A 25,888-nucleotide genomic window follows, 5' to 3' on the forward strand; every position below is an offset into this window, starting at 1 on the left:
TTGAGGGTGATCATCTTTAATTGACCTTGAACTTGTGGTGGTAAAATTATTAGCATTTAAGATCAAGAGGTCTGGCTAAGAAGTTATCTTTCCTAAAAGAACATTCCTTTTGACTAAAACCCAGTGTGTGATTGTTTCCAACTTCCCACTTCTGCGCTAAGATCACATGGGGTGTGCCACTAACACTGGCTCCACCAAGAGCCATCTCTTCATATTGTTATTTACTGTTTGATGCCTTAGAATTGTGGCAGTTAGCAAGCTACCTAAGGAGTCCATGCCTCCAGGGATTGACACCTGGCTTTGTCAACATTGAAATGATTGCTTTTCCTCACCTCTTTCCTCCTTTTTTCTGAAACGGATATATGGTTGGGTCTCTGCAATCAGTTGGCTGAGAACAGGGAAGCAGAAGGGGAGATGCTCTCCAAATGTTCTCTCACTATGATCATAGTTAATAAAGCTTCTTTCTGGCCTGTCCTAAATTGTACTTTCATTATGACGCACTTGGGAGTCCTCAGATTCTCTGATAAACTGCTCTTAAAAATACAAACAGATACTTCAATAAAACATCTGCTTAGTAAATAAACGTACCTTGAGGTACTCTGAGAAATCTTTTTAACACTGGCCTTTCAATACATTCTCCAGCCATGAAATGTTTCCTGAGCTCTGCCAGATTTAGATGGAATCAAAGAAGCCTCTACAGAACCACTTGGTAACATTGTGGCAGTCTGTAAAGACTTAAAAACTTTCATATATTGACACTGCAATACAGATGAAAATATGAAACCCCACGAGGACAAGGATCTGATTCTGCTCAAGTAGAATTCAACACTCAAGTATTGAAATCGCATTTATTTAATAGCCCAAACCATAATCCATCCTTGATTAGCCATAAATAATACTCAATTTTTTAACTTACAAAAATAATCTCTTCGGCTTGATAGAATTGCTCACAACAGTAAAGGCAACAGGAATTAGGTTTTAATAGTACTTCAGTTCATAGATACAATGAAGGCAAAAATGAATTTGTTTTTCACAGCATATCTAAAACATAAAATATTCTGAATTTTCAAAGCTCTGTTGGTGTCTTTTCCATTTGTGAATAAAAATATTTGATAGTTAATATAGCTGAAGGAGAAATATCCTAATATGTTCAATAATGCCTACCACTGTTGTATATTCTTGTAAGACCCTATTTATAATAATTTGAATATATTCTGACCTAAAACATAGATGTAGTTTCTATGCGTGTCAATGTATACTGGTTTTGCAGTAATGAAAACGTTATAACCAAGAACGTATATAAGACTTACAAGTTTGCATTACCATACATTTATTTTAAAAAGATGTATAAACAAGTTGTTTTCAATTAATTTTGTCTACAGAGTTATACACAATTTAAAGACAAATTATCTAAAATCCTAATCCTCTCCTGCACTGAAAGAGCAATCAAGTAGTTTAACACAGAGGCATATGAAGTACATCAGAATAGCTTCACAGACTTCAAAGGGGCTGTCGGAAATGATTCCCATCCCTTAATACAGGTTTATCACTGTTGGTGTTCTTGATGTCTTTTTTCTTTTTTCTTCAAATTCTCTTTTATTTTGCTTTTGTTCAGTTTATTCATAATCCCTGGTGGGAAATGTTTTTTAATTATTTAACTTCTGTAATACGACAGTAAAGTCAAGAGACTGGAACATTTCTTTCATAGAAACTTTGCAAAGCTGTGATCATGATGAATCTTCATTTTTTTTGTATTTAATTGAGTAAATATGAATAGTGGGCAGATGTGTTGCTCTTGCTCCTGTCATTATTATGTTAACAATCCCTGAGACCAAGTTGGACTTGATTTCAAAGTTATTTTAAAACTTGGAACTTCTCTATGAAAATCTCTTTCATTTTCAGTGTTTGACATATGGTCTCATTTCCTCCTGATGTTTGAAATACGGTATCCATCTCAGGCCCATCCAGCCTCTTACAAGTTGTTTGGTTTACAATCTTGACCTCAGCCTGCCTATAACAGGTTTATTAATACAAAATTCTGCCCACCATGAAGGTCTGTTCAGAGCTTTGCTGCCTTGAAGGATCTCTGCCCACATATTTTTATATAACTGCAAAATAATAACAAGAAAGGATTAATTCATACAGAAAATAAAGAAAACTTCTGCAAGATAAATTATCTAACTTACTGGTTGAAATGAGATTGTGATCGAATTTCTAGATAACAAATGTGAATAATTATGTACAGGCAAGAATAAACACAAAGATACAGCACAAAATTTCAAAGTACTGTAAACATCAGATATCTGTGTAAATCGTTTAGACCATCCTTGGCATAAGAGCAGGAAACCAGTAACCTTTATAATTTCTTGTTTTCAACTTAAAATGAGTTGTATTATCAAAGGTAGAAATTTGGACACATGGTTATATTAAGCTAATCTTTGTTATGTCCAAACCTGAAGACTGTGTCTGAAAGCACTCGTGCATGTCTGTTTTTACCTTTACTTCAACACATTTCCGGAAAGTAACATAACTTCTCTCCCAGATATGAACTCTTCAATCTGAGCATAAGAAATTCCTCTCTCATAAGCAGATTGTTAGTTCACCATCTTCATCAATTTGCAATTTTATGTGGAACAGTTAAAAAAAGTACATGGGAAGTAAATTCTGTGAAAGTATAATTTTAGCAATATTTGGCAGTTCATAATTAACTGAAGCTTAAAACTTTAAATAACATTATAGAAAGATGAGGAAAGGAAGACCGTATTTTCAGCAGTAAGTTGGAGTACAGTATAATACAATATGAATGTGGTATAAAAGCAGTCAGTGATGTAAAGTGAAAAGCCTTTCTTCTACATGAAAAGATGGTTTAGCCCTATGTATTTGTGATAATTTAAATAGATACTGAAATAGAATATATTTAATATTAAATATATTTTTCCCTTGACTATGTGGGCTGGTGTTAAGTATTCATTCCATTACAAGTTTGATTTAATATTGTCTAACAATTTTTAATTAATCTTGAAATAAATGTGGTGATAACTTCCATACTTAAGCTGACATTGACATTGTCAAAGCTTCTGTGGGGAAATGATGCCCACACCATCAAAGTTTCTTTTGAAGAGAGTCTGAATTCTTACTTAGTGCTTAAAGCTGCCCATAACAAATTTGGAAACTTTTCTTCTGCTCCAATTATGATCTGTGGCTCATGGCACAAAGCACTCCACTGCAGTACAACATAGGTTATCCTGAATTAAATTCATTTTCTTGTTATGCTTGGATAATCAATTCTTTACCATGCTGTAATTTTTACTAAAATGTTTGCATTGCTTTTCAGAAGTTGCAAAGATAGCAATGAATACAGAATTAAATATAGACAGCCAGGAGACAAGGAGCTTTTTTAAGTATTTTCTTTGAATGAGGGATTGGCAGCCTTTTTCAAGTTTCAGTTGAAAATATTTACACAAGTTGAAAACCACAGACTTAGAGGCAGTTCAAAAAACCTTCCTGAATTCTGCAGAACGTGGGTTGGATATCACTGCTTGAAATTATTTTCTCAATATGAATCAATGAATTTACCAAAACCTTACCAAATATTTAGTACACGAGGAAGTCAGTAGTGTTTAGAGTCCTATCCGCATGTCTCACATATTATATTCCTAATATTAATCTCTAATATTAATAAGACTCTGTGGATTCTGTATTTGTGTGAGCTAAGAGCTAGCCAAATCCATTACATGATAGTTTTAACAGCTGCTGATAAGAAATCTCCAGCTGACTGCTAGAAAGGGGGTAGTATTCTAGGAACGTGTGTACTTGCACCGTATTTTATGTTCCTGCCTATAGCATCTGCTCATAGCTTCTCTTAGAGACAGAATAATGGGTGAAAATGGGCTTTTGGCCAATACAGATAGTCTTAACATTCTTACAAATGATGTTCCTTGTCTTAGAGTTACCTTTGGAGCTTCCCTCCCATGACCTCTTTCATTAATTTAATCCTCAAAAATCTACAGACATGGAAACAAAGTTTCCAGTGATGATTACAGTCCTCTTGTTGAAATGGCTAGATATATAGAACTAGCCCTTCCTCCTTTATTTGTAGAGACTGTGTTACCAAAGTAATCATTCTGTTAGGTCAGCGTCTGGTTAGAAACATCTGGGCTGCCTTCTGTATTGCTTGATCGCCATGGGAACGATGGACAACTTTAGACATGAAGACACAGACAGAGAATATTGAAAAGCATTGAATACACTTGACTCAGCAATCCTGTCAAACTTCCTGGCAGTTTCCCCAGGCTCTAGTGATTCTCTACAGGGTCTATCCACACCAAACCAAACTACCGTACTGTGACACTAGTCTCTACATAATAGTTATCCCACAGCTTGGCCCTGCTGAGTAGGGTTGGCCAGTAAGCAAGAATTTTAGTTTGCTGAGACTTTGGAATGACATACAGCTCTTTAAATATGTCAAGGAAAAAAAAAGCAAAGAGGGACCATGACGTAGTATAGCCCAATCCATGGTGCACCCACATCCTGAATCCTGTTGAGGTCTGGTTATAACACCTCAGAAAGGATATGGCAGAATCAGAAAAGATACAGAGAAGGAAAACAAGGCCTGTCAAAGAAAAGCAAAGGCGCCCAAAGATAGTAAATGTATATGAACTGGGATTGAGAAGTATTTTTTCACAATACTCATAATTAAATTATGGAAATTACAGTGTCATGGAAGCCAAAATACAGCTGAATTTGAAAGTGGATAGGAAAAATGAATGGAGGATAGATACATGTGTGGCTATCAAACCAAATGATACAAATACAAGCTACGGTATGAGGTACCTCTTAAACCAGCAAGTACCAACAGTTGAGACACTAGGGAAAGAACACTTGGATATTTCATGTGTTTCGTACAGTGTTCTCCTTGGCCACTGTCAGTTACAGAGTATTCTGTGAACTGGATCCGGTATGGCCAATCTTATGCTCTTGATTCAAGGCTTGCTTTGTGTAATTTAAACTATACAAAAAAATGTCTCTCAGCCTTAACAAGGATGGTGCTAACAAAACAGCATCCTTCAAGACTGTATTAAGATTACTGAGTTCCCTGGGGTAATGCTGTACCTTGCACTGGTTAATACAAGATACTCTGTCATATCCTAGAATTCCCACTAGATAAACAGAATTCTCAAAGAATTGTACAATTTCTGATATAATTTTTAACTGGAACAAGTTTTAAATTTTCATTTCTCTTAGTAAAATAATAATTTTATGAAGAATTAAAAGAAATAAATAATTTCTACACCATTTATATGCACATCACACAAACTGAGTGTAATATGAATACCAATAAAGGCAGCAAAAGTCCTAGGCAGAGAAGAAATAGACCTTACTACCTCTCCAAGGTATTAACTGATATACTAAAGACATATTAGTCCTTAAGGAATCTTAGGAGATGGTATATTTTTTTTGTGTTTTGTTCAGCAGCACAGATGCCCACAAGAGCAAACGAGAGCAATACTGTATGAGTTTCCCATTGAAGCCTATCTCCCATAAATGCAAAACGTCATTTTCTAATGGCATCAGTTTAACTCTGGTACTCTCCACTGAAAAAGCATCTTCCTTTTCTCTTGTAGCTGTGAAGTGTCTTGAATATGTTATGGCTATTTACAGGCAATACCCTTCTTAATGATTAAACTTACAAACTTTAAAATGGGTTTTCTTACCTCTCCACTAGCTTTACCAATGGGAGAGTTGAGAATGAAGTCAGGAGGAGCAAAGACATCAACCAGGGCAACTGCATCATCTTTCAACTGTGTAAAAACAAGACACACATTTGGCAACTTCTGTAGTTGTCTATGGCTACCTGTGAACTACAGAGCAGCATGAAGATTATTCTCATAAAGTACCAGCTACTGGTTACTTAAGAGAAATCCACAATAAGGAGTCTCAATTTATTTTGCTTTTTTTCCTCCCAGGGTAATTGTCTAAAGAGGCTGTATTTTAAATGTTTTCTTCCTTTGCTTATGGGTTTTAAAACACATTTTAACGAAGATGGTACTGTTCACATATGTAAAACCAGGTATTTTTGAACTTTAAAAACATAACGTCCAGATTCTTCTTTGAAATTTTGCTTACATGCTTAGAATATAATCCAGTTCGAAAAGCTTTTGTGTTGAGAAAAAAAATTCATGAGCTAACACAATAATGAAATAAACAGAACTGGACTGTGGTATTTTGCTGGCTTTCCAATGAAGACTGCAAGGCCACAAATGATGGAGTGTTATTTTGCAAGATTGATTGTTTTTCATTTTTTTGTAAATAAATTAGGACTAGATGCAAGGTCAATGAGTTGCCAAACTTTATAGAAAGTTATTCAGAAACTATTGATGTAATATCTTGCTAATTTACTCCTTGATGTACAGAATAACTGATATATCTCTTTTTTAGTATTTGTATACTATATTATTATTTAATCACAACAAACAATATTGAAGGCTTACCCTGTAGCAGAGCTCCAGAATAGCATCCTGAATAAATCTACCAGCTTGTTCACCTGAAGCATAGCCACCTGCAAATACATTCACAAAGAAGCCTATACCACTTAAGATTGTATTGATACAATCCTTTTACAAAGGAGTTTATCAGCTCAGTATTCAAGAGACTAAATAGATGCCCCTGTGTAATTGGACTGACTGTCTTTCATTAATAATTTGAATGCAAAACCGTTAATCTAAGACGTTTGGAACCTTTCGCATTAACAAGCTACAGTACACATCTTGCTGCCTATCCCCTATCCTCTCCCCCAAGCACTGGACCACAGCAAAACTTGTGAGCCCTCCATTATTTCTGAGCTAAGAGTCTTTTGGGTTCATTTGTCACTCCAGATTCCTGCTCAGGAAAATTTTGTCCAGAATGATTGTTTTATATTACACAGGCAATAAGAAAATGCTCTAATCTAAATCCTAATTGGGATTCCCTCCCACTGCCAAGTTAGGACTTTATAAAATAAAGTGACATGCAGAGTATATTCAGGGAGCTGATCTCACCTTGGTAGAGCACAGCTAGATGTTTACTTAAAGACCAGAGTCCATACAGAGCACTGAGATTCTTAAGCACTGGCTGCAGAGTAGATGGTATGTTGGGATCATGAGTGTAGGCATGATATCTTTGTAAGACTGTTTGTTCAATAAAAGCAATGGCTAATGATCGACAGTAGTACACCTTAGGAAACAGAAAAGAAGGACACTGAGTAACAAAATACAAGGAACCAATGCTTAGCTGGTGCAAGATGGCATTGGCCTGGTGAAGTTAGTGGAGATTTGTTGATTTAGATCTGCTGATCTAGTTTGAGATTAAAAAAAGTCTAAGAAGAAACTCTAGGAGAAAACTCTTTCTTCAATGTCTTTGCAAAGGTTAGTCATGAAATGCCTCATGAAATGCCTTTTAGAAATAAGGTCCTAGTTTTCCACTGTGTTCCAGTTTGCGTACTTTCTTATACCAATCCAAAGGGAGCAGAGATTGGATGCCTACCAGTGTTATTAGGCAGTTGCACCCAGACTTTATGGGATCAAGTAGCTACATCAGAGAGAAGACCATGCAAAATCAGGTTTGCTGACTTTAGGATCATCAATAAACCCATATAACTCTAAGAAGAGAAAGGTAGGTTTACATTTATTTAATATTATACAGAGTTTTATAAAAAGGATAAGATCTTCAAAGTGGTTCAGTAACCTATTGAAAACTTATTACAGTCCCTTCAAATAAAAAATAAAAAATCTGATCATGTTAGCATGAGTGGATTCTGTTTATGGATTGCAATAGATTGCAATACGTTTTGAAAGAACTATCCAACTAATCCTTGCCAACTATCCAATCAGAAAGGCAAGTAACCAGTTACTGTTAATATGGAGTATAAAACCCTAAGAGATTGTATTTACATAGGAACACTTGTCTACTTTTACATACTTCGCCTTTGCTGTATCATGGCATATGTCATACCATGAAATAGACTACTGAATGACAACATTCTAATTGGTGAACAGAAGGGGAATATGAAACCATTGCTGTCGTGGCTGATTTGTTGCAATGCTGTAAACTGGTGTTTGTTTTTAGCCCATTTGTTCAGTTTGGTTTTTTTTTTTTAGAATTAGTTGATCAGTTTTTCTTTTTTTCCTTTTAATATTTGCTTCATCCTTGCATTTAAATCCACTGTGGCATTTAAAAAATGCATATTCCAAAGATTACTGTTTCTCTCTTGATAGCTGTTCAGTGGTATACTTATGTCCAAGCTCAGATATAAGTAAGAACTGCAAAATACACATCTATTCTCTGCAGCTTTAGGGAGGACTTCCCCCTTACTAGATGGACTTTTTTAGATACGAATGTCAATTCCCTAGTCAGAATGAAATAAGTCTTAACATTGCAAATGAAGCATTAAGAATTACTTCCCTATTCTTCTCTCCTATAATTCTATTTCCTTCTTTGCCTTTGCTTGCACTTCTGTATTACTTCTATCAAGCTATCCCCAAACCAAAATAACCTAGGGATGAGTTAGGAATCTCTTCCAGATCTGCCATAGCAAGAACAAGTATATATTGGTCAGCCACTGGGCTAACAGAAAAGTGCTTCTTCATGCCCAGACTTTTAAATCAAATATGTACACATCTTTAAAGCACAGCTTGTAAATCATTTTCAGATGTTTTTGAGGCACGCCATTTAAAATAAAAAATCCCGCTGTCCTGAAGATGCATTGTAGGGAGAAAAGAAAACCTAATGACTTAAGGTACATCAGTGCCCATCTCAAAAGCAGTTGTGTGCTAAAGTATCTTTACATTTTAGCACATTTGAACGTAAAAGAGAAGAGAACCTTCACATTTCTGAGCAAACCATTCTAACACACTGACCACAGCACCAGCCTCCCAAGAGCTGGGCAACTGACAGGCAATCAGACTTTAATTTCTGACAATTCCCATTCTGAATTTGTTTCTGAAGAACTTCTCTAATAAGCTGCTTCTAGGGTAAAACCAGGAAAGATTTCCTCCACTCTACCAGTGGTTTCACACAGACCATCCCCTGGTGAAGCTATGTTGGCTCTTTCTAGGTGCAGAGTTCTATATTCCTTCCGCATGTTTTTTAATGAGCTTTGCAGATAAAATGAATGACACTGGTCATCTTCAGGGAACAGATCTCTCTCCTCAGTGACAAATGACAAGTGTTCTTTCCTTGGATGTGAGCCAGTTTTCCTCATGGAGGTAACAGAAGAATTTGGGGAGCTTGGGGATATACACTGAAATTTGGAGTTAAGCCATCCCTAGCTGTTAAAGCTCTCTGGTGAGAGAGCGGCTCTGCTATATGTAGATTGTCAATGTTTCCTGTTCAGGTTCCAATGCTGTCAGTCTGGTATCTTTCATGAGTACTTTGCACTATAGAAATTAGAGATGGAAAAGACCTATTAGGTCATCTAGTTTACCTACCTGCCAGAGCAAGATTCTTTCCTACAGTATGTATTTGGCCACATGCGCAGATGGAGATGTAATAATCAGATGCTGCAGTAGATTTAATAGTAGTAGATTTAGTCTTCAGAAGTTCTGCTATCAAAATTACAGACATCACCCAGCACGTGCCTGCAACTTTTCTGAAGGGAAATATATCCTGGAAAACTTCTGCTGATGGTAACTGACCTCCTGCTACCATGTTCAATACAATGCACATGGCCAGGTATTACATTTTATTAGTTATTTGACTTGCTGCTTTATGCTTGAGGAAATTGTACTTCATGACACAAGAAGATAAAACTAACAGGATCTGACAAACTTGGATGAAAATAAGTAAATAAAAGAAGTGAGCTGAATAAGTATTACCTGACAGTTGTTTTTTGCCTCAAAATCACTTCGCCCAGACTGCTTCTCCTTGCTCAGCTTTAGGTCACTTTCTCGGAGCAGGTAGCAAACCAGCCATTTATATGCTGCTAAAGGAACTGTGAAAAAGAGAAAACCAGAATTCTTAACATTCACATTTATGATGCAAGAAGTCACATGCAGATTCTACTGCAGTCACAGTTTTTGTTACCTGAGATGAAAAGTGAAAGTGTTAATTAATCAATCCATTAACATGACACTTTGCCCATTACTGTAGATGCAATAAATAACATCTGAGTAAGATAGTAGGATTATTGTAGCTGTACAGTGAAGACATACCATGCCTGACCATACACTAGTTCGAACTGACCCCAAGCTAAAAGACAAGGTATATCCGCAGCTCAATTTAGACTTCTGACTTGGATCAATTTTTTTTAGCTTATTTTCTTCCCATATTAAGACTTCGGTCTGCAAGATACTCAGTCTCTTCCCAGAATACAAGAACAGAAGACAGTCCACATTTCATGGAAGCACATGACTTCTAACATTGCAAAGGTGGCTGAATGTAAATGCATTTGAATGACCTGCTTTGTAGATCAGTGCATTATATTTTTAGAGCAGCCTGGAACTATTAAGGAAAAAAATTGTGAGTGTTCACATGCTGCCTAAATTTAGACACCTAAATTAACAGTCCAGTTTCTAACAGAATGGAACAATAAACAGATTCAGATATTTTTAAAACTATAGTCTGCTTCAGTAGGTATTACAAGAGAGGAGAGAACATGTGCTTAGGTATCAGTTTGTGCTCTGCTGGATTTCACAAGTTGGAGACATAGAACAAAGAAAGCAAGCAGTTGTTTTGAACTAGTCTTTTTCTTATAAGCCTTTGTATTTTGAAGTTATTCAGATTTTACCCCATAGCTATTATGATACTATCTCACTTGGTACTATGCATCGCTATCTGAAGGTCAGCTTTTTTGCAATTATTTGAGCACCAAAGTGGTTACTGAATTCTAGGAACTAACTCGACTCCCCCTCATATATTAAGACTGGAGTTTCTTCCCCCAGCATGTTCTCAGTTTCACAGATTCACTTTTGCTCAACGCCCTGTCACTATCTCATTATCTGCTCATTTCTTTGTTAATTCTTGCCTCCGAGGGCCAAGCTGGGCTCACAGTGATAGAAAAGTGGGAATGGCATCTAATGTCATACTTGATTTGATTATAGCAGAGCAAGCCAGGAAAACTGCAGGGAATTTTCTTTCACAATTACTCATTTCTCTCTATGCAACCGAAAGCAACTGTCAAAAGCAGACACACTCAAAGCCTTTTCAACATATTTCTAAATCACTTGTATGGTTTTCTAAAATAAGATATTTTAGTGATATAAGGTAGTGGCAATCAATGCCCCTTACAACAGTTTCACTTGAAAACAACAATACAGTGGCAAAATAACTAGATTACAAATGCTATTTTAGAGGAATAAAAATGGAAGAAAAATATCTGATGCTACCCTCCATTCCAGAATTGAGGCTAGGGACAATACGATATATTTTGAAATGCAAACTATGTTCTTAGTAAATTGAAATGCATATAATACAAAGAAAATCAGCAAATAGTAATATGACAAATATCTAGTAAGTAGCAGAGGTTGAATCTCAAATCTCTGGATCCTTTCCTCTGGAAAGGGATTTAAGATTCTAGAATCACTTTAACAACAGCAGAAGGCTACCTGAGGAGTCCATGCAATCTTCAACACTAATGGCTGTGAATTTCCAGCCAAGGATATGATGGTAGTCTTGCAAAAAGTTTATTGTTCCAAAAGGGGATTCAAAAGGAGCTTTATCTGAAATACCAAAGAAAATAAAAATTATTTCTAAGGAAAGAAATCAGACTCTTTGGAACTAAAAGCCTATTACAAAGCCATGCATACATGCGATAGGCCAGATGCAATTAGGCCAAAATACTTATTTTATTATGGCCTAGTCCAGCTGAATGAGGACTGGTGAATAAATGCTGAAAAACCTGACATCACTGCCTATAAGCCCCATAAGATTCAACACCTATTGCTGAGTTTTCCAGCTCTGTAAGATGCTGGTGAAACTCACTGCTAGAAAACGGAAACAAAATCTAGAGAACTACAAAATGTACTGATGGATATTGCTACGATATGAGGCGATATGAACTGTTTTAAGTACAATGAGCAGAGGGTACCCAGACTTACAATAACTTTAGGAATAGTTCCACTGAACTAAACTGCACTTCTCAGGGAGCAAGGTACTTCTCAGGGAGCATGACTTAAGGGGAAGAATATTTCTTGCAGCAAATACCTGTGTATTGTGAATGTATCATGTGATGGAGTCTGTAGCACATTATTTATGCTCTACAAAATGATTAGATGACTGTCAATTGCTTTCAGTATGAAATTACCCCCTAATTCCATTAGCTACACACTGTTGGGTCTAGCATAGGATTCCACAATGAAAACTTACCTCTTATGCAATTCATCCAGCTCATTAGGTAGCTGCTGGTTTGCTGAAGCAGGACATTGTTATCTCCCTCATATGTGCAGTTTGGATCATTGTCATTTCGGATTTCACCCAGACGATTCACTTAATAAGAACAAGTGCACAATTTAATATATTGCAATGTATTAATGGAAGCTAAGAGAGATTAAATAATTATTGTGTGACAAAATGCACGAGAATTGTCTGTTCCCGTATGTATAGCTATTGTCACCAACAGACGAGCTTGAAAGTTCACTGTTTAGCTTGTGAAAATGAATATACTAGAAAGACTTTAGAGAAGTGTGGCATTCATCTTACAAGGGCAATTTTAATCTATAAAGTCTGCATCTTTATTTTTGGAACTGAGACTGAATCACATGTACAGTCTGTCCAAATGCTGGTGCAGATGCCGCATGGGTTTAAGGTTGGTTTTTTTTGTATCAGGTATGAAATGAACTTTAAAAATACGGATATGAGGAAAAAACCCTTTCTAAATACATTGCTAAAATTCAGACACCATGACACAACAACAGTCAAAGAATACACCAACATAACTGTTCTCTTTCTGATCAGTGTTATGCAGCAGTCTGTAACTTACTGGCAAGGTAACCATGTCCTCCACAAGCTTCTCGGCACTCCTGGGCTGCCTGCTGCGCAGTCCAAGAAGACAGTGGTTTGCTGGCAGCAGATAAGGCATGAATCTCACGTCCCATATCAGCCTTTGTGAGAAACAAGTTACAAGTGAGTAATAACTTTTACACAAAGTAAGTTTGTGACCAGTTAAAGCCATAGCTACGTGTACTGCTTTATAATGAAGAGTAACTAGCAATACACACATAAAATTTTCTGAGATCTGCGTAAGGGCAGAGCATATTTTTTGCTACCACAAAAAGCCCTGCCACAACTGAAAAACCTTCAGCACTAAATTTCTTATATGGGACAGCAATAATTTGTGCCAGGTAATGGACACATGGGTACATCTTAACTCAGATGTGCCAGCTGAGATGGCATTGCATGGGATAGTCCACTGCTTGCCAACCTTTTCCTCCCAAAGATGGAGACACAGGTGGTTGAAGGTGGCATGTCCAGAAAAAGCTTCTATCCCCTCTGTGAAATAAGCAATCCCTATCTCCCCAGTCAGCAGGGGGATATTTATAACATTTACTTTCTTACATGGTTTTCACTGATCTTTCAAGCATCAACTTTGCAAAGAGTAGGAAAACTCAAATGTAGTCCCTCAATTTCCACAGAACCACAGTAGCCTGCATTTACACTAACTCTGTTGGCCCTCCTTTGAAAATGTGTTTGGAATTCCAGTGACTGGAGATAGTACATTGATACTACCAGAGCTTGTTTAAGAGTAACTCCCTGGTTGGTTTTTTTTGTTTGTTTGTTTGTTTTCTTTAGTTCTCCTGTAGAACAAAAGGAATTCATAAGGATTACATTCTTAACACTGTCAACTACCAGATTTTTTTCTATCACAATTTTTTTTTTCTGATAGCCACCATTTTGCCTAAGATTAGCAACTGCACTGGAGACCTCCAGAGACAAAATATCAGATCAAAAAATCAAACAGATTCTTCTGTCGTTTCTGCAAAGAGGAGAAATTAGACTACCCAGACATTAGTACACAAATCTTTTATGAGCTTTATTTTAGCTGAAAAAAACCTGAGTGTTTAAGTGAGATCTGAGCAATACAGAGCCAGTGTGTAGGCCTGAACAATTAATATTGTCAAAAATTTTAAAAATAAATAAAATTTATATGCTATAGAAAAAACATACTGCAGTTATTTTGGTTGAGAATCAGTCCTTGCACAGAAACTGACGGATCAGACTATTTCCTCTGTAAAGGGGTGACTTCCAATGGTCTGACTGTGGATGAGAAATTCAGCATTAAGACTCAAAAGTCTTAACTTTTTCTCCAAAAATATTTATCCTAATGCATGAATATGAATTGCAAACTCAAGCCAGACTCACAGAGTCTGTGCAGGAATTAAGAATAGTATCATTTCAGAAAGTCTTTGATATATGCCCCCTGCAGTATCATTTACAACAGTTATAAGCTGAATTTGCATTATCATCATATATTTATGATAAACAATTCTGCAAGGGAATGTAACCTTAAATCCCACAGAAATCAATAAAACATTAACCAATCCATCAAAGCAAATTTAGATGCTTTTCTGAATGCTACTTTAATCATTACTTTGTATGCCCCATATTTCTGAGACATTGCCCTAGCATTCTTGATTGTAAGATACTAAGACTTCTAAGTAGGTCCTTCATTTAGCAATTTCCAGTTTATTATAGTAAGAACTCAGCGAAGAAGTAATGTGTGAATACCTCACCTGTCTCTGGCTCCTTTGCTTTGTCAGTAAGCCTGCATAAAATTCTACAAAGTTCTCAAACAGGGATTTGGATAAATAATCTAAGGCGTATGCGGCAGCCAGATAAGGAAGAAGACGCCATTGCTAGAATAAAAATTAAATAGATTTGATTGCAAATTGATACATATTTTTTCTAGTTATATATATGCAACTATCTTATAATACTGAACCAACCCATACTTTTTTACTTTGTTCAAATTGGAAAACTGTTTTATGGAGATGAGAACTTAACAATAACCATCTATAAACATAATAAAGTGCAACTACACACAAGTTACAGTTACGTTATTCTAGTTCATGCATTTTATGAATTTGTATTAAACATTCTGTTAAACCAGTGCAAAAGTTCACTGAAGCTTTGGGGACTAATGACCTATTTTTGCCCTGTGTTTACACAATGTCTGCCATGCTGGGGCCAGTCATGATTCATGTGTTTCTTCAGTACCAAAATGACAGAGGCTGTAACTATTTCACTTGTTCGTTCATTGCTGAATGTACCTTAGTGCTGGTTGTATCCTGTGGAAAAAAAACAGGGCTAGGAAGCAGAGAAAAAAGCATCTTTCCTGCTCCATGCAACTTGGAGCCCATGAAGGAAAAGAGAAAGTGCTTGAGGAAGCTTTTGTGGTACAGCAAGAAGGGAATGAGAGGTTCAGCAAGCAGAGCCCACAGAACAAGTCAAAACAGAAAAAATTGAGAGACTTGAATAGTGGGAAGCAGACCCTGGCTCATTCAGAAGAGGTGGAAAGAAGGCAGCATTTGCCAGTTTGTAGAAACCCATGAAATATTCCAAAGTTGCAAGACTAAGTGCAAACCTGGAAAAAACTAGCCACTTTGCAAGGACAAACTGGGCAGGTTTGTTTTCAGCACTTCTTATACACTAACATTTCTCATTCAGCACTTCTTCTACACTAACCTTTCTCATTCAGCAGATCTGAGTTTTCTCTATTTCCCAGCTACCCTACATACTCTTGTTCTATTTTTTCAGAGAAAAAGGTGTTTTTCACCTGCCTAATCTGCAGAAAAACATTGGTTATATTCCTCTTGAAATTAGTGCTAGCTCGAGACTTCATCACAATGAATGTCATCGATTTCTATCTTTTAAAGGATAAAGGCTAAAAAAAGGAAAATTAACACAGCAGCAAAAGAGTTACTGACATTTTTAAACAAATACTAGTTTCTACATCTGCAGTACTTTCACATGTACAGAAGACAGTCTTTCTCTGAAAAGGTTACCATTTTAGAAGACAAACGTTTCTAAGTACTTCAGAGAAACAGGAATATTTTGGGTTTTGCTATTCCAAGAACTTATGTCAAAAGCCTGATCATGCCAGAAGGTCTTGAGTTGGAATAAACCCTCCCAGCTGCACTAGAATGACGCTTCAGATGACATAGACAACTTTAATTTCCCTAACTTCAGTGTTGCTATTTTGATCTGTGGTAGCTCTGAATCTGCGTTTCATTACATAAAAGTCTGTAGATGTGAATTCCAAAGTATTTACCTGTGTTTGGTACTCAAGAACAGGTATTTCTTCATCATCAGTTGGTCCAAACTGACGGCGAGCTGCTGAGAAGCGAATGGCTATTGATAAGGCAAGCTTTAAATTGGTCGTGGAAAGTGCCGTGATCAGAATTCTGCCAGTGGACAAGGATCCCAGAGCTGCACTAAAACGCTCTTTAACATCCTGAATGAATAAAAGGCACAGATTGAATGGTGAGGCTAACATTTCCTTTACATCCCCTGTAAAGATACCACTCTGGTAGGATGATCAGAAGCCCAGAGGATTGGCCAATTTTGTTTCTTGACACATTCAGATAAGGAGTTCAGGCAAGACTCAAAGTAGTTTCTGTAAACTACTTTGGGATCAGTGGCGTAGCGCAAAGAGCAGGAAGTCAGTAAAATCAGTAAGGTGAGTTGAGACATCTCTGAAAGGCAATTAAAAAACCAGCATTCTGACTATCTCACGTGAAATCGTCAATAGCCTTATTTAAGTCCAGGTATCTAGTACTTCCCAACATGAGAGGCACATGCTCTATCTCTTAACCTGCTTATACCTTTGTATATTTAATGAACTGTATTAACGAAACAAAACCTTGATTCATACCTTGATTGAACTTGAGTACTTCCCCTCAGCTGTGACATCTCCAGCTATATTCAGTATGTTTTCTTTAGGTATCCTGACATTGTGGAATGTGGCAAATCTGTTTAAACAAACACACAAGCAATGTAAAATCTACCCTGACACAGTCTGATGTGTCTACGTTACAGAAGAAAGATCACAACAAAGACACAATTACACAATGATCTCAGGCGTATCAGTGAACTGAAAATAGTGCCCATCAAGCCAGGTAGGTAATTTTAGGAGAGTATGCCTGGGAGAACAAAGGCTTTCAGATTCAGAGCAGCAGAGGAAATTCAAGATGGAAAATTATTTGTTATAACTCTTGAGTTTGGTTTTTTTTAAAAAAAAAAAACCATGATGCTTACAAAACCAAAACAAACACCTCCTTGACTCTAAGAGACCATTTCAGCAGCTTCATAAGTAGAGAGGTAAACAACTAATAGAAGGATTAGCAATGTATTCTGTTTGAGAGGAAGGACAGGTAAACTTACTTGTTAGAGACCTTATACAGAGGCAGTTTGACACACTTTCACCAACATCCCAGAAACCTGAACTGAATTCTCAGCCTGCAGGAGTTTAGTTAAGTTACTTAGCTTGATATCTCAGCTATTGAAAAGCTTGGGAAGATGAACAACTTCCATCTCCTGCTTAGAACCTGACTGGGCCATTCTGACTCCTAGTAATTCCCTGCCACAAACAATTCTGCTGAACCATGTGCTTTACTGAGGTGCTGTTCAGTCCAGACTGGAGACTGCTTTGGAATAGAGACACCGTATATTTTTATGAGTCTAAAATATAGATCTGTGAGGATTATTCATGTTATTGCAATACAAATGAGGACATAGCTGAAATAGTGCCCTGAGAAGGAACTGAATGGAGAAATTTTCTTTGTTTAAACTCAGACTAGGATTTCTGTCCCTGGAATGTGGCATCTTAAAAAGGAAGAGCAAGATAACCACAACCTGAATTGTGGTGCCCTAGCAGCAATAAAGAAGGAAGTTGTTAGAATAGGCAGAATATCCTGAGTATTCATATTCTTCAGGAAGAAAGTGTATGAACTGTTTCACCCAAATGGGCAATACAACTTGGCAAAATAGCAGTAATATCAGCTCCACTCACGAATATCTCAGTATCTAATAGCACTTGAAAAGCTGTATTTGTAATCAAAGCAAATTCCTTTTTCCTGCCAATACTGGCTGATCTATTTAATAAGGCTCATGAGAGCCAGGTCTTTCACATTAATAAATTACATAAGGGCTGCATTGCTGCATGTGCTTTAAAATTACGAGTTGTTTCCAGGGAAACATATCTGCATACTGAATTTATTCAGCCTTAGAGATACACAGTATTTTCAGACTTAGCCACAGAGAACAGCATGCTATCCTGACCAAGAACCAGCTGCTTACTGGCTTTAACAATGCTAAAAAGTGCTTTATTAAGTGCCAGCTTCAGTGAGACAATGCTACTTTGCAAGAGAAGCAAATTCAGAATTTCCAAAAATCTGATTTCCATCTTTGTTAGTATTTTTTTTGCATCACTGAAAATAAAAAATTTCATTTGAAAAAGATCTTTTGGTTAAATTCACATTCTCTGCTCCCTATATCCCAAATAAAATCCATCACAACTAAAACTGTATAGCAGCTCCAATATTTTTAAGCAATAGCATGCATGTTAGACAGAACTCGAGCTGTTTAATTATTATTGCTCATTACTTTAATTACAGGGGAGTGTGTGTGGCAAGGTTTAGGTCCCTGGTTCAGCACTCCCTTTTCTTAGTTATGGTACATCCATAGAACTACAAGTTGCTTCCTCCTAGGAGCTTACAACCCAAGCATAAGGCAAGAAGCTACAAACGTGTTCAAACAAATGGTGAGGCAGACACTAACTACTGAAGAATACTTTCTTGATGTGATACCTGCCAGTCACAGCACACTGGCAGCTAAGCATTGGCATTTTTTTAGAAGCTGTTAGAGCAAATGAGAATTTTAAGGAGGAATCTGAGTGATGAAGGTAAAGGGAGCTTCATGGGTATTTATAAAGGATCCCTCCCAAGTAGGAAAAGATGCACGGAAGAAAGCAATGAAATATTATTTTAAAAAGCTATTGAATGGGTGATAAAAACTGGAATCATAAACCAGACTAAAGGAAGAGCTGATGTAACAGAGAGATGACACAATCTTTGGGGCACAGATTAGGAAGAAAATTCAAAGCGCTCCAGCTCTTGGGTCTTCTCTTAGCAAATACATATTTGAGGCATGTTTAGTCTTCTGTGTGCTGAACAGCAAGATTCGTGGTAGTAATGGCAACGAACAAGATGGCAAATTGCCCTTCTGTGTTTTACACTGTAGTGATTAGTTCAATTCATTTGCAAAGCTGTGCACTTGTAGAAAATTATATATATTGATAGATGCTTGAAAGTCTAGAGTTCATAAAAAGCTAATTCAAATCTACTAATATATAAATCTATATACTAATAACCTACTTTTAGGAAATTCAAGCCTACTAATATTGAACATGAGACAGATGTGTGCCAAGCAAAACAGCTCCCAGAATGATCTAAACAGTTTTACCCACTTTCACCTATTGTGATACAATCCCAAATAGTTAAATCTAGAGGAATTCTTTTGTTGGAAAGAGCAAAAACTCATAATAGAAAGTTTTATTATAATCTGTCCGACATAAATATAATGTAGCTAATTCTGTACCACATAAGAGATTACTTAGAGTTATTTTGATTAAAACCCACATATATACCCTTCTTATAACTTTTTTCACAGCTAGTGAACCAAAATGCTATATTTCCAATCATTATATAACAACCTATTTTCTTAAAATGAAAAAGTTCAAATAACAGTTTTTGAAAGTTTCGATTTTTTCCTTGATATTGTCCATTACAGTACATGATTTCCTTCTTTTTCTGTAAGCTGCTATCAAAATAGACACCTTTAAGATGGCAAAAACTTTAAGAAGTAAAACAGAGAGACAAAACTAGCAATTAAAAAATCACACAGAAAATTCCCATGTGTAAAGAAATAAGATATATTGCCTATAAGCACCAGTGTTGAAAATAAAAGCAGAACCTTACAGGACCTGGGAGTTAGGCGACCTTGTAAGATCATTGCCAACTGCTGTTACGCTCCTTCTCCAAGAACTTTGCTATTTGAAAATGTTAGACTGGCCAATTTGAACTTGAGATTGGAACATATTAAAAATAAATAGTAAGATTTAATGAAGTCAATGATCGCATTTCTAATGGTTACTAGCCTAGAAAGCATAGTGAATAGGCATGGACCACATCTGTCAACGCATTTAGGGGAAAAATCTTAAAGAATTGAAAAAATATCTTAGAATAATGGAACTGTATACAGAGTCATGGGGATATCATGTACCAGCAAGTTTGGAAAATGGCTAAATTTCACATGGTGATGACAAGACCATAGGTTTGAAAGCCACCCTACTAGGGCCTCTTCTGCATAGCAAATACTGTGACTGAGATTAAGACCTCTGAGCAAGACAGACAGATTGCTGTCACTTTAAATATGTATCTATAGCAATGTGCAATTTTGCATTATGTAGCCCACAGGTAAAAAAACTGTATCACATAGATTTCTACCTAGATTAGCTGAGCAGAGTGAAGCTTTATTCCAATAGTAGCATTCTTGTTTGGGTTCTTTGGCCAGTAGTTTAGGGAACAATTCAAGCAAAGTTAATCGTATTGACTTTAAATCATGCAATAGTAATTCATCTGGTGTGCAGTAATGCTGATAAAAAAGGAGCAGCTGGAAAAGCTATGAGCTCCTTTTGCCAGTACTAAATTAATAAGCTGTTACCTATAGTACAAATAGCTCAAACATGCTTTGGTGAATTTCAGACTCACTAAAATGCCTTTCCTGCCAGCTTTTGTTATTGACTATGTTAGAGATGGTGCAGTGACAGTTCCTTCAATTCTTCCAGCCAGAAACAGAAAGCAGGTGAATGGTATTGGAAGGCTGTAAGTCAAGTGATCTCACGGTTGTTTATGGGATATAGTAAACCTTGGGAAGAATAACACTTCAGAGGTTTTGTGAAAAACTTGCAGAAGGAAAGAAAACAGCCACATATTCCAGACTGAAACTCACAGAAAGGTTAGAGTTGAGGATAGAGTTGAGTTACAGAGAAGCTGGGGAAAACTGCAAGGCAATATTTTAGCTCTAGTTTCTACAATCAAGGCTCTAATCTAAGAATGCAGCTCTGTAACAGTAATGCTCAATAGCAATGATAAAATAACATAGCATTTTATAGGCCTCCTAATCCTATCTTAATGGACTTCATTGACACACGAAGACCCACTCACCCTAAAGTTCTCATAGTCTAAGTGCCAGTCTTGCAAGGAGTTCTGGATGTGCAGACTCCTGCAACTCTTGAGAGCTGACAGAACTCTGCTAAGGAACAATAAAGGTTGTCTGAAGTTCACTGCAGATGCACGTGAGGCTATATTTCTGTGGGTGATAAAACAAATGCGTGACCAGATCCGAATCTACCTTTCCCCGTTAGCACCATCAAGTCCCTGTCAGTATGAAATGGCTATGGCTACAGTTTTGACATATATGTGAGTGACAAAAATGAGGGGATAAGACAGCACTCTTCAGCAATATGACTACATCTTAGCAAGGTGCACAGCACTGTACATACCCATGTAGTGTCTAACCTTGACTGTAGAAACTAAGTGGAGAGGGCAAAACAGGGAAATACCAATGATTCCACTGCAAAAATCACTGTTTTGACTTAAATTGCAAATATGCAAAATGTGTCTTGCAAAATATTTGGTTTAACTGTGAAAGTGGCACTGTTCACAACACTTGAAGTATTGATGGTAATGTATTCAGATAATGTAAGTACAGGTACATGCATTTTTAACTTTTTTTTTTATTTTACAGCTTCTTCATTACTATTGCAATTGTTTGTGACTCTGGTCAGAGGCTGCAAGACAATAAAAACATTAAACAAGCATAAGCTTGTTTAGTTGAGAAGCAGGACTGATTTCTACACTTGGCTTTCTTATTCACATCCCTGTACTGCCCCTTTCCCTGTACCGGAACAGTCTCTTCTGTGGCCTTGCAGTGAACCAGACCTGACAAATGATCTGGTTGAAGACAGCCAAATTTTTTTGTTGGATTAGTTTTCAGGCAGTTCCAGTTCCCTTGCCGAGTCCCCTACACATCTCCATAAATGTTTGTCCCAGTACAAAGAAAAAGACAGTGTGGGAGTAGAAGCAAACAACGAAAGAAGCCGAGTATGGGAATTATCTTCACCAAACTACTGCTTTGGATTGTAAGATGAAGCTCCAAAGACTATTTAGGTTTCAACCATGTATTACAGCTCCTATCTTCCTAGTGAAATAACTGCAACCATTGCAAAATCTAAGAGTTAAGAGGATAAACTAGGAGACAAAAACACTTTGAAGGACTAGACTTTCATTTGTCTGCCCTTAAACTAGCAGTATCAGAATCTTAATGTATTATTGGCACTGATACTCAAATAGTAACAAAGAAAAAGAATATGAATTAATCATTTAAAAGTAATCTGTAAAGGCTTGCATGTTGTGTGATGGATGCCATCTTCACCAATACACAAGGAATTGTACTGAGGGCTTTCAGAACCTGAAATCTCTTTCCAGGAGGGATTCTTTTATACCATTTATTGCTTTTCTGCCCAATAAATCCCCTTTACCCATTTCCTCTTGGGTGTTTTGTTTTGTTTTCAGTATCCAGAAAACCGACTCTGGCCTCAGTGATTGCTAGAGAACATGCTAAATGTCTTAGCATGTTGTATGTGTGGAGAGATTGATCACATTTTAATTGTACATGAAAGGTTGTTAAACAGCTAATAAAAAACTTCAGTTTTCCAAAGTCCATCATTATAATTAGATACAGTTAACAACTCTTCTTCCCCCAGAAAGATCCTTTTCCCCCCCTGCAAAGAGTTCAGTTAAAATAAATAGCTTTCTGTCTGGCAGTGGTTTGCTGTATCTTTGATAGCTTAATTTCACTAGTTCTTTCCTTATCATAGGTTTTGTCTGCTCAACAAACTGTATACACGTTATCAGTGGATACAGCTGAATGAGCTCAGAACATGTTTACAAAGACAGGCGTGTTAAGCACCACTTCAGAAACACAATTATAACTGATTTTCAAACTCTTCCCCATGCAGATTCATTTGGGCATCATTTCTATTTCTGAGTGGGGAAAGCAGCAATTTGCTGCTAGTTACAACTTGACATGAAATTGGTTCATCACTGATTCAGCGGCAATCATTTACTGACGTGCACTGCAGTAATGGGTAATTTTGGTAATGTTACATTGGCCAGGGTAGGAAAAAAAAACAACCAACAAAGGGAAGAAACAGAAATGCACATCAGCACTTACCCAAACTCTCGCTTTATGTCCCTCCTCTTATGCCTGCCATGAATTTTATTGAAAAGCTCCTGGAGCCCAAATACCCAGAGTTTTTTCAGTCATCCTTTTTTTCCTCAGCTATTTCCATTTTGGGACCTCAGTGAACAGCAAATTTCAAAGACTGCCAGAGCACTAGCAACAGGTGGACATTTTTATATTATAAAAATAAGGACTGAAGCACTTGCATCCCCTGGTGGCAGTCTGATTTATTTTTTGGTAACAAAACACAAAACCAGTCTAAACTCTCCATAAGAAAAACTGGAGTTCTATTTTTAACCATTTATCTATTGATTACACAAACTGTTGTAAATGGCAGAGAAAGAAAAATATTTGAAAATATTTTAAAGTGATTTTGTCTCTTTTTGCCAGGTGAAGTTAAAAAGACTTGCAAAACCCATGTGATTTTTGGACATTCCAATTATGAAGCTATGAGAATTATTTGGAAGACAGAAGGAGCAGGCTAGTCAATTGGATTTACACTGCAAAAATTCCCACGTTACTTCTGAAATTCTTTCTGTTACTGAAAACATTACACTCTGCATTAGCAGGAAACCAGCCTTCAGCCAAACGACCCAAGAGATTTATTGTTTTCCAAAGCCAGAAGGGACAACTACGATCATCTACTCTGTTCTCTTACATAGCATAAATCAATGGCATTTTCCAACGAAGGTCTGGAATTTCTTTCCCATGTCCCTCAAAAGTGTTCAGGAGCTTAACTCTCTGTACCCATATTGCAAATTAGTAACATAAACTTCTTGAAGTACAGGAACAAAATCTGGTATCTCTGCCAGAGATGTCATACTCTGATCTTCACTCTGACTATTTACCCTGAGTGTAACTACATGGAAATATACCTGATTTACTAAATGTGTATGGTAGTTGAACCAGACTTCACACATACATTCAAAAAACTGGCAAAGCATGCAGCAGAGACTAACACTTGTAGTCACAGCACAATGGAATATTTTCTCATCACTACATACAACAGGCTTCTATACTGCAGGCTGTGCTTTCTCTGGGATAAGCTAGGATATAAGATTACTAAACCGCTTAGGAGAACACCTTGACAAGCCAGTGTCCAGTGAAATCTCTCCCTATGAATCTTGGCATTTTGCAGATCATGCAACCAGCAGTGCATTTTCTAGAGTGGCACAGCTTTTCATCTCTGCAAACAAATGCAGAGCTATGAAGCTACTACCTCTCCAGTCCCCATCTAGGCCTTTGTGCACCTCTGAGAAGCTACGTGTACAAGTCCTGACATTTTTGACAGCTCAGTGTGAGCAGGAAGGTTGCAAAATGAAAACTAGTTCTTTTGAACCATGTTGGCATCTAGCATCAGACCTCTCCAAAGAAAATAGCTGAGGTAGATCAGGAACACAGGCTCCTAGAGTTTTCAGCTGATTGAAGGGTATCTATTGGTAACCTTGGGCTCCCTCATCCCTCTATCTTAATCTGCAGTTGCTGTCTTAAATGGACTGTCTTAATCGATACTTAAGAGATCTAGACACTTGACTGGGACTCCTCAGGCACCACTGTTAGCAGAAAATAATAATATTTTTTTAAAGCAGCATACACAAATAAACAGAAAGATTAGAATGCCCTATGATTGCTTTAAATGACATATAATGTAACTAAGATAAGGGACTCCATCTGGCATTAAGATAGGAAGTCATCGGTATCTCTTATTTACAGTGTATTATCTGAATTATCATTTCAGATTATTCAGTTATTATTGATATTTTAAGAAATGCTCTATTTTTTCCCCACAGATCAACGGTTAAATAGATTTTAAAATTACATGCATTTTTATGTTATGTGACAAGCACACTCTTCTCCTTCCTTGTGTTGCACATGAAACTGTGCTGCAAATTAAGAACGAACAGCAGAATTTGAACATTTCTATAGGAATATGAAGCTGAATTACATTTAGATTACTCAGGCCCATGTTGCTGTGCCATCTGGTGGCTATTAGTCCATAATGCAGATGCAGGCAAAAATACCAAAACTCCAACCTCCTTCTTTTCCATGCCTTTTCTAACATTTTTCCTCTGTAAAACTTAATTTTCTATATGTTTTTTTTTCTTTATTTCATCTGTGTCTTCAGGCAACAGAGAATCAATGAGAATGAGCTACATAAACGCCAGTGCTGTTTTTGCCACTACAGATTATTTGGGCTATCAGGAGAAGGCTGGTACAGAAAACAAACTACAGAAGACCTATGACCTTCTGGAAAGCCAGTCAAAGCGACTACATTTCAAAGCAGGATACCTTAGGATGCTACTTTGTTTACTGCAATGGCATGTTATGAAGGACAACACATACGTCTGTAACGAACTGAATCAACAGAAAGAGGTAAATTTGAGGCATAAAGAAGTGACCCCACCACACTCCCCCTTTACTGTTTTAGGTCTCTTTCTTTACACAGATATAATAATGTAACTAATGTAACTAACACAGAGGTTTAAATAATTATTTTTACATAATGGCTGTTTTAACGCAGAAATCTACTTCAACTTCCTCACTGTCTCTCCTTGACATCAGATGCCTTTGGTTAGTAAAGTGGAGACACAGTAAGGTCACTGAAGTCCGTAAC

At 36.9% G+C, this 25,888-nt stretch overlaps 1 protein-coding gene across 8 annotated transcripts in view; it reads right to left on the minus strand.

Moving 5' to 3' along the window:
• Positions 1–834: 834 nt before the first annotated feature.
• ACOX3 (acyl-CoA oxidase 3, pristanoyl) overlaps positions 835–25,888 on the minus strand; it is a 38,152-nt gene continuing 13,098 nt past the window's right edge. For 7 of the 8 annotated variants that reach the window (XM_069794502.1, XM_069794519.1, XM_069794529.1 and 4 more), the window contains 11 exons: positions 16,844–16,940; positions 16,241–16,423; positions 14,703–14,825; positions 12,953–13,073; positions 12,340–12,459; positions 11,580–11,693; positions 9,852–9,967; positions 7,038–7,212; positions 6,492–6,559; positions 5,715–5,801; positions 835–2,108 (listed from right to left, as the gene is read on the minus strand). In XM_069794502.1, the coding sequence (XP_069650603.1) occupies positions 1,989–2,108; positions 5,715–5,801; positions 6,492–6,559; positions 7,038–7,212; positions 9,852–9,967; positions 11,580–11,693; positions 12,340–12,459; positions 12,953–13,073; positions 14,703–14,825; positions 16,241–16,423; positions 16,844–16,940 (1,324 nt within the window). In that variant the 3' untranslated portion in view covers positions 835–1,988. The other variant, XM_069794538.1, reaches the window with a different exon arrangement.

Source organism: Haliaeetus albicilla, chromosome 1, assembly GCF_947461875.1.
Source record: "Haliaeetus albicilla chromosome 1, bHalAlb1.1, whole genome shotgun sequence".
In the NCBI taxonomy this organism is placed as follows: domain Eukaryota; kingdom Metazoa; phylum Chordata; class Aves; order Accipitriformes; family Accipitridae; genus Haliaeetus; species Haliaeetus albicilla.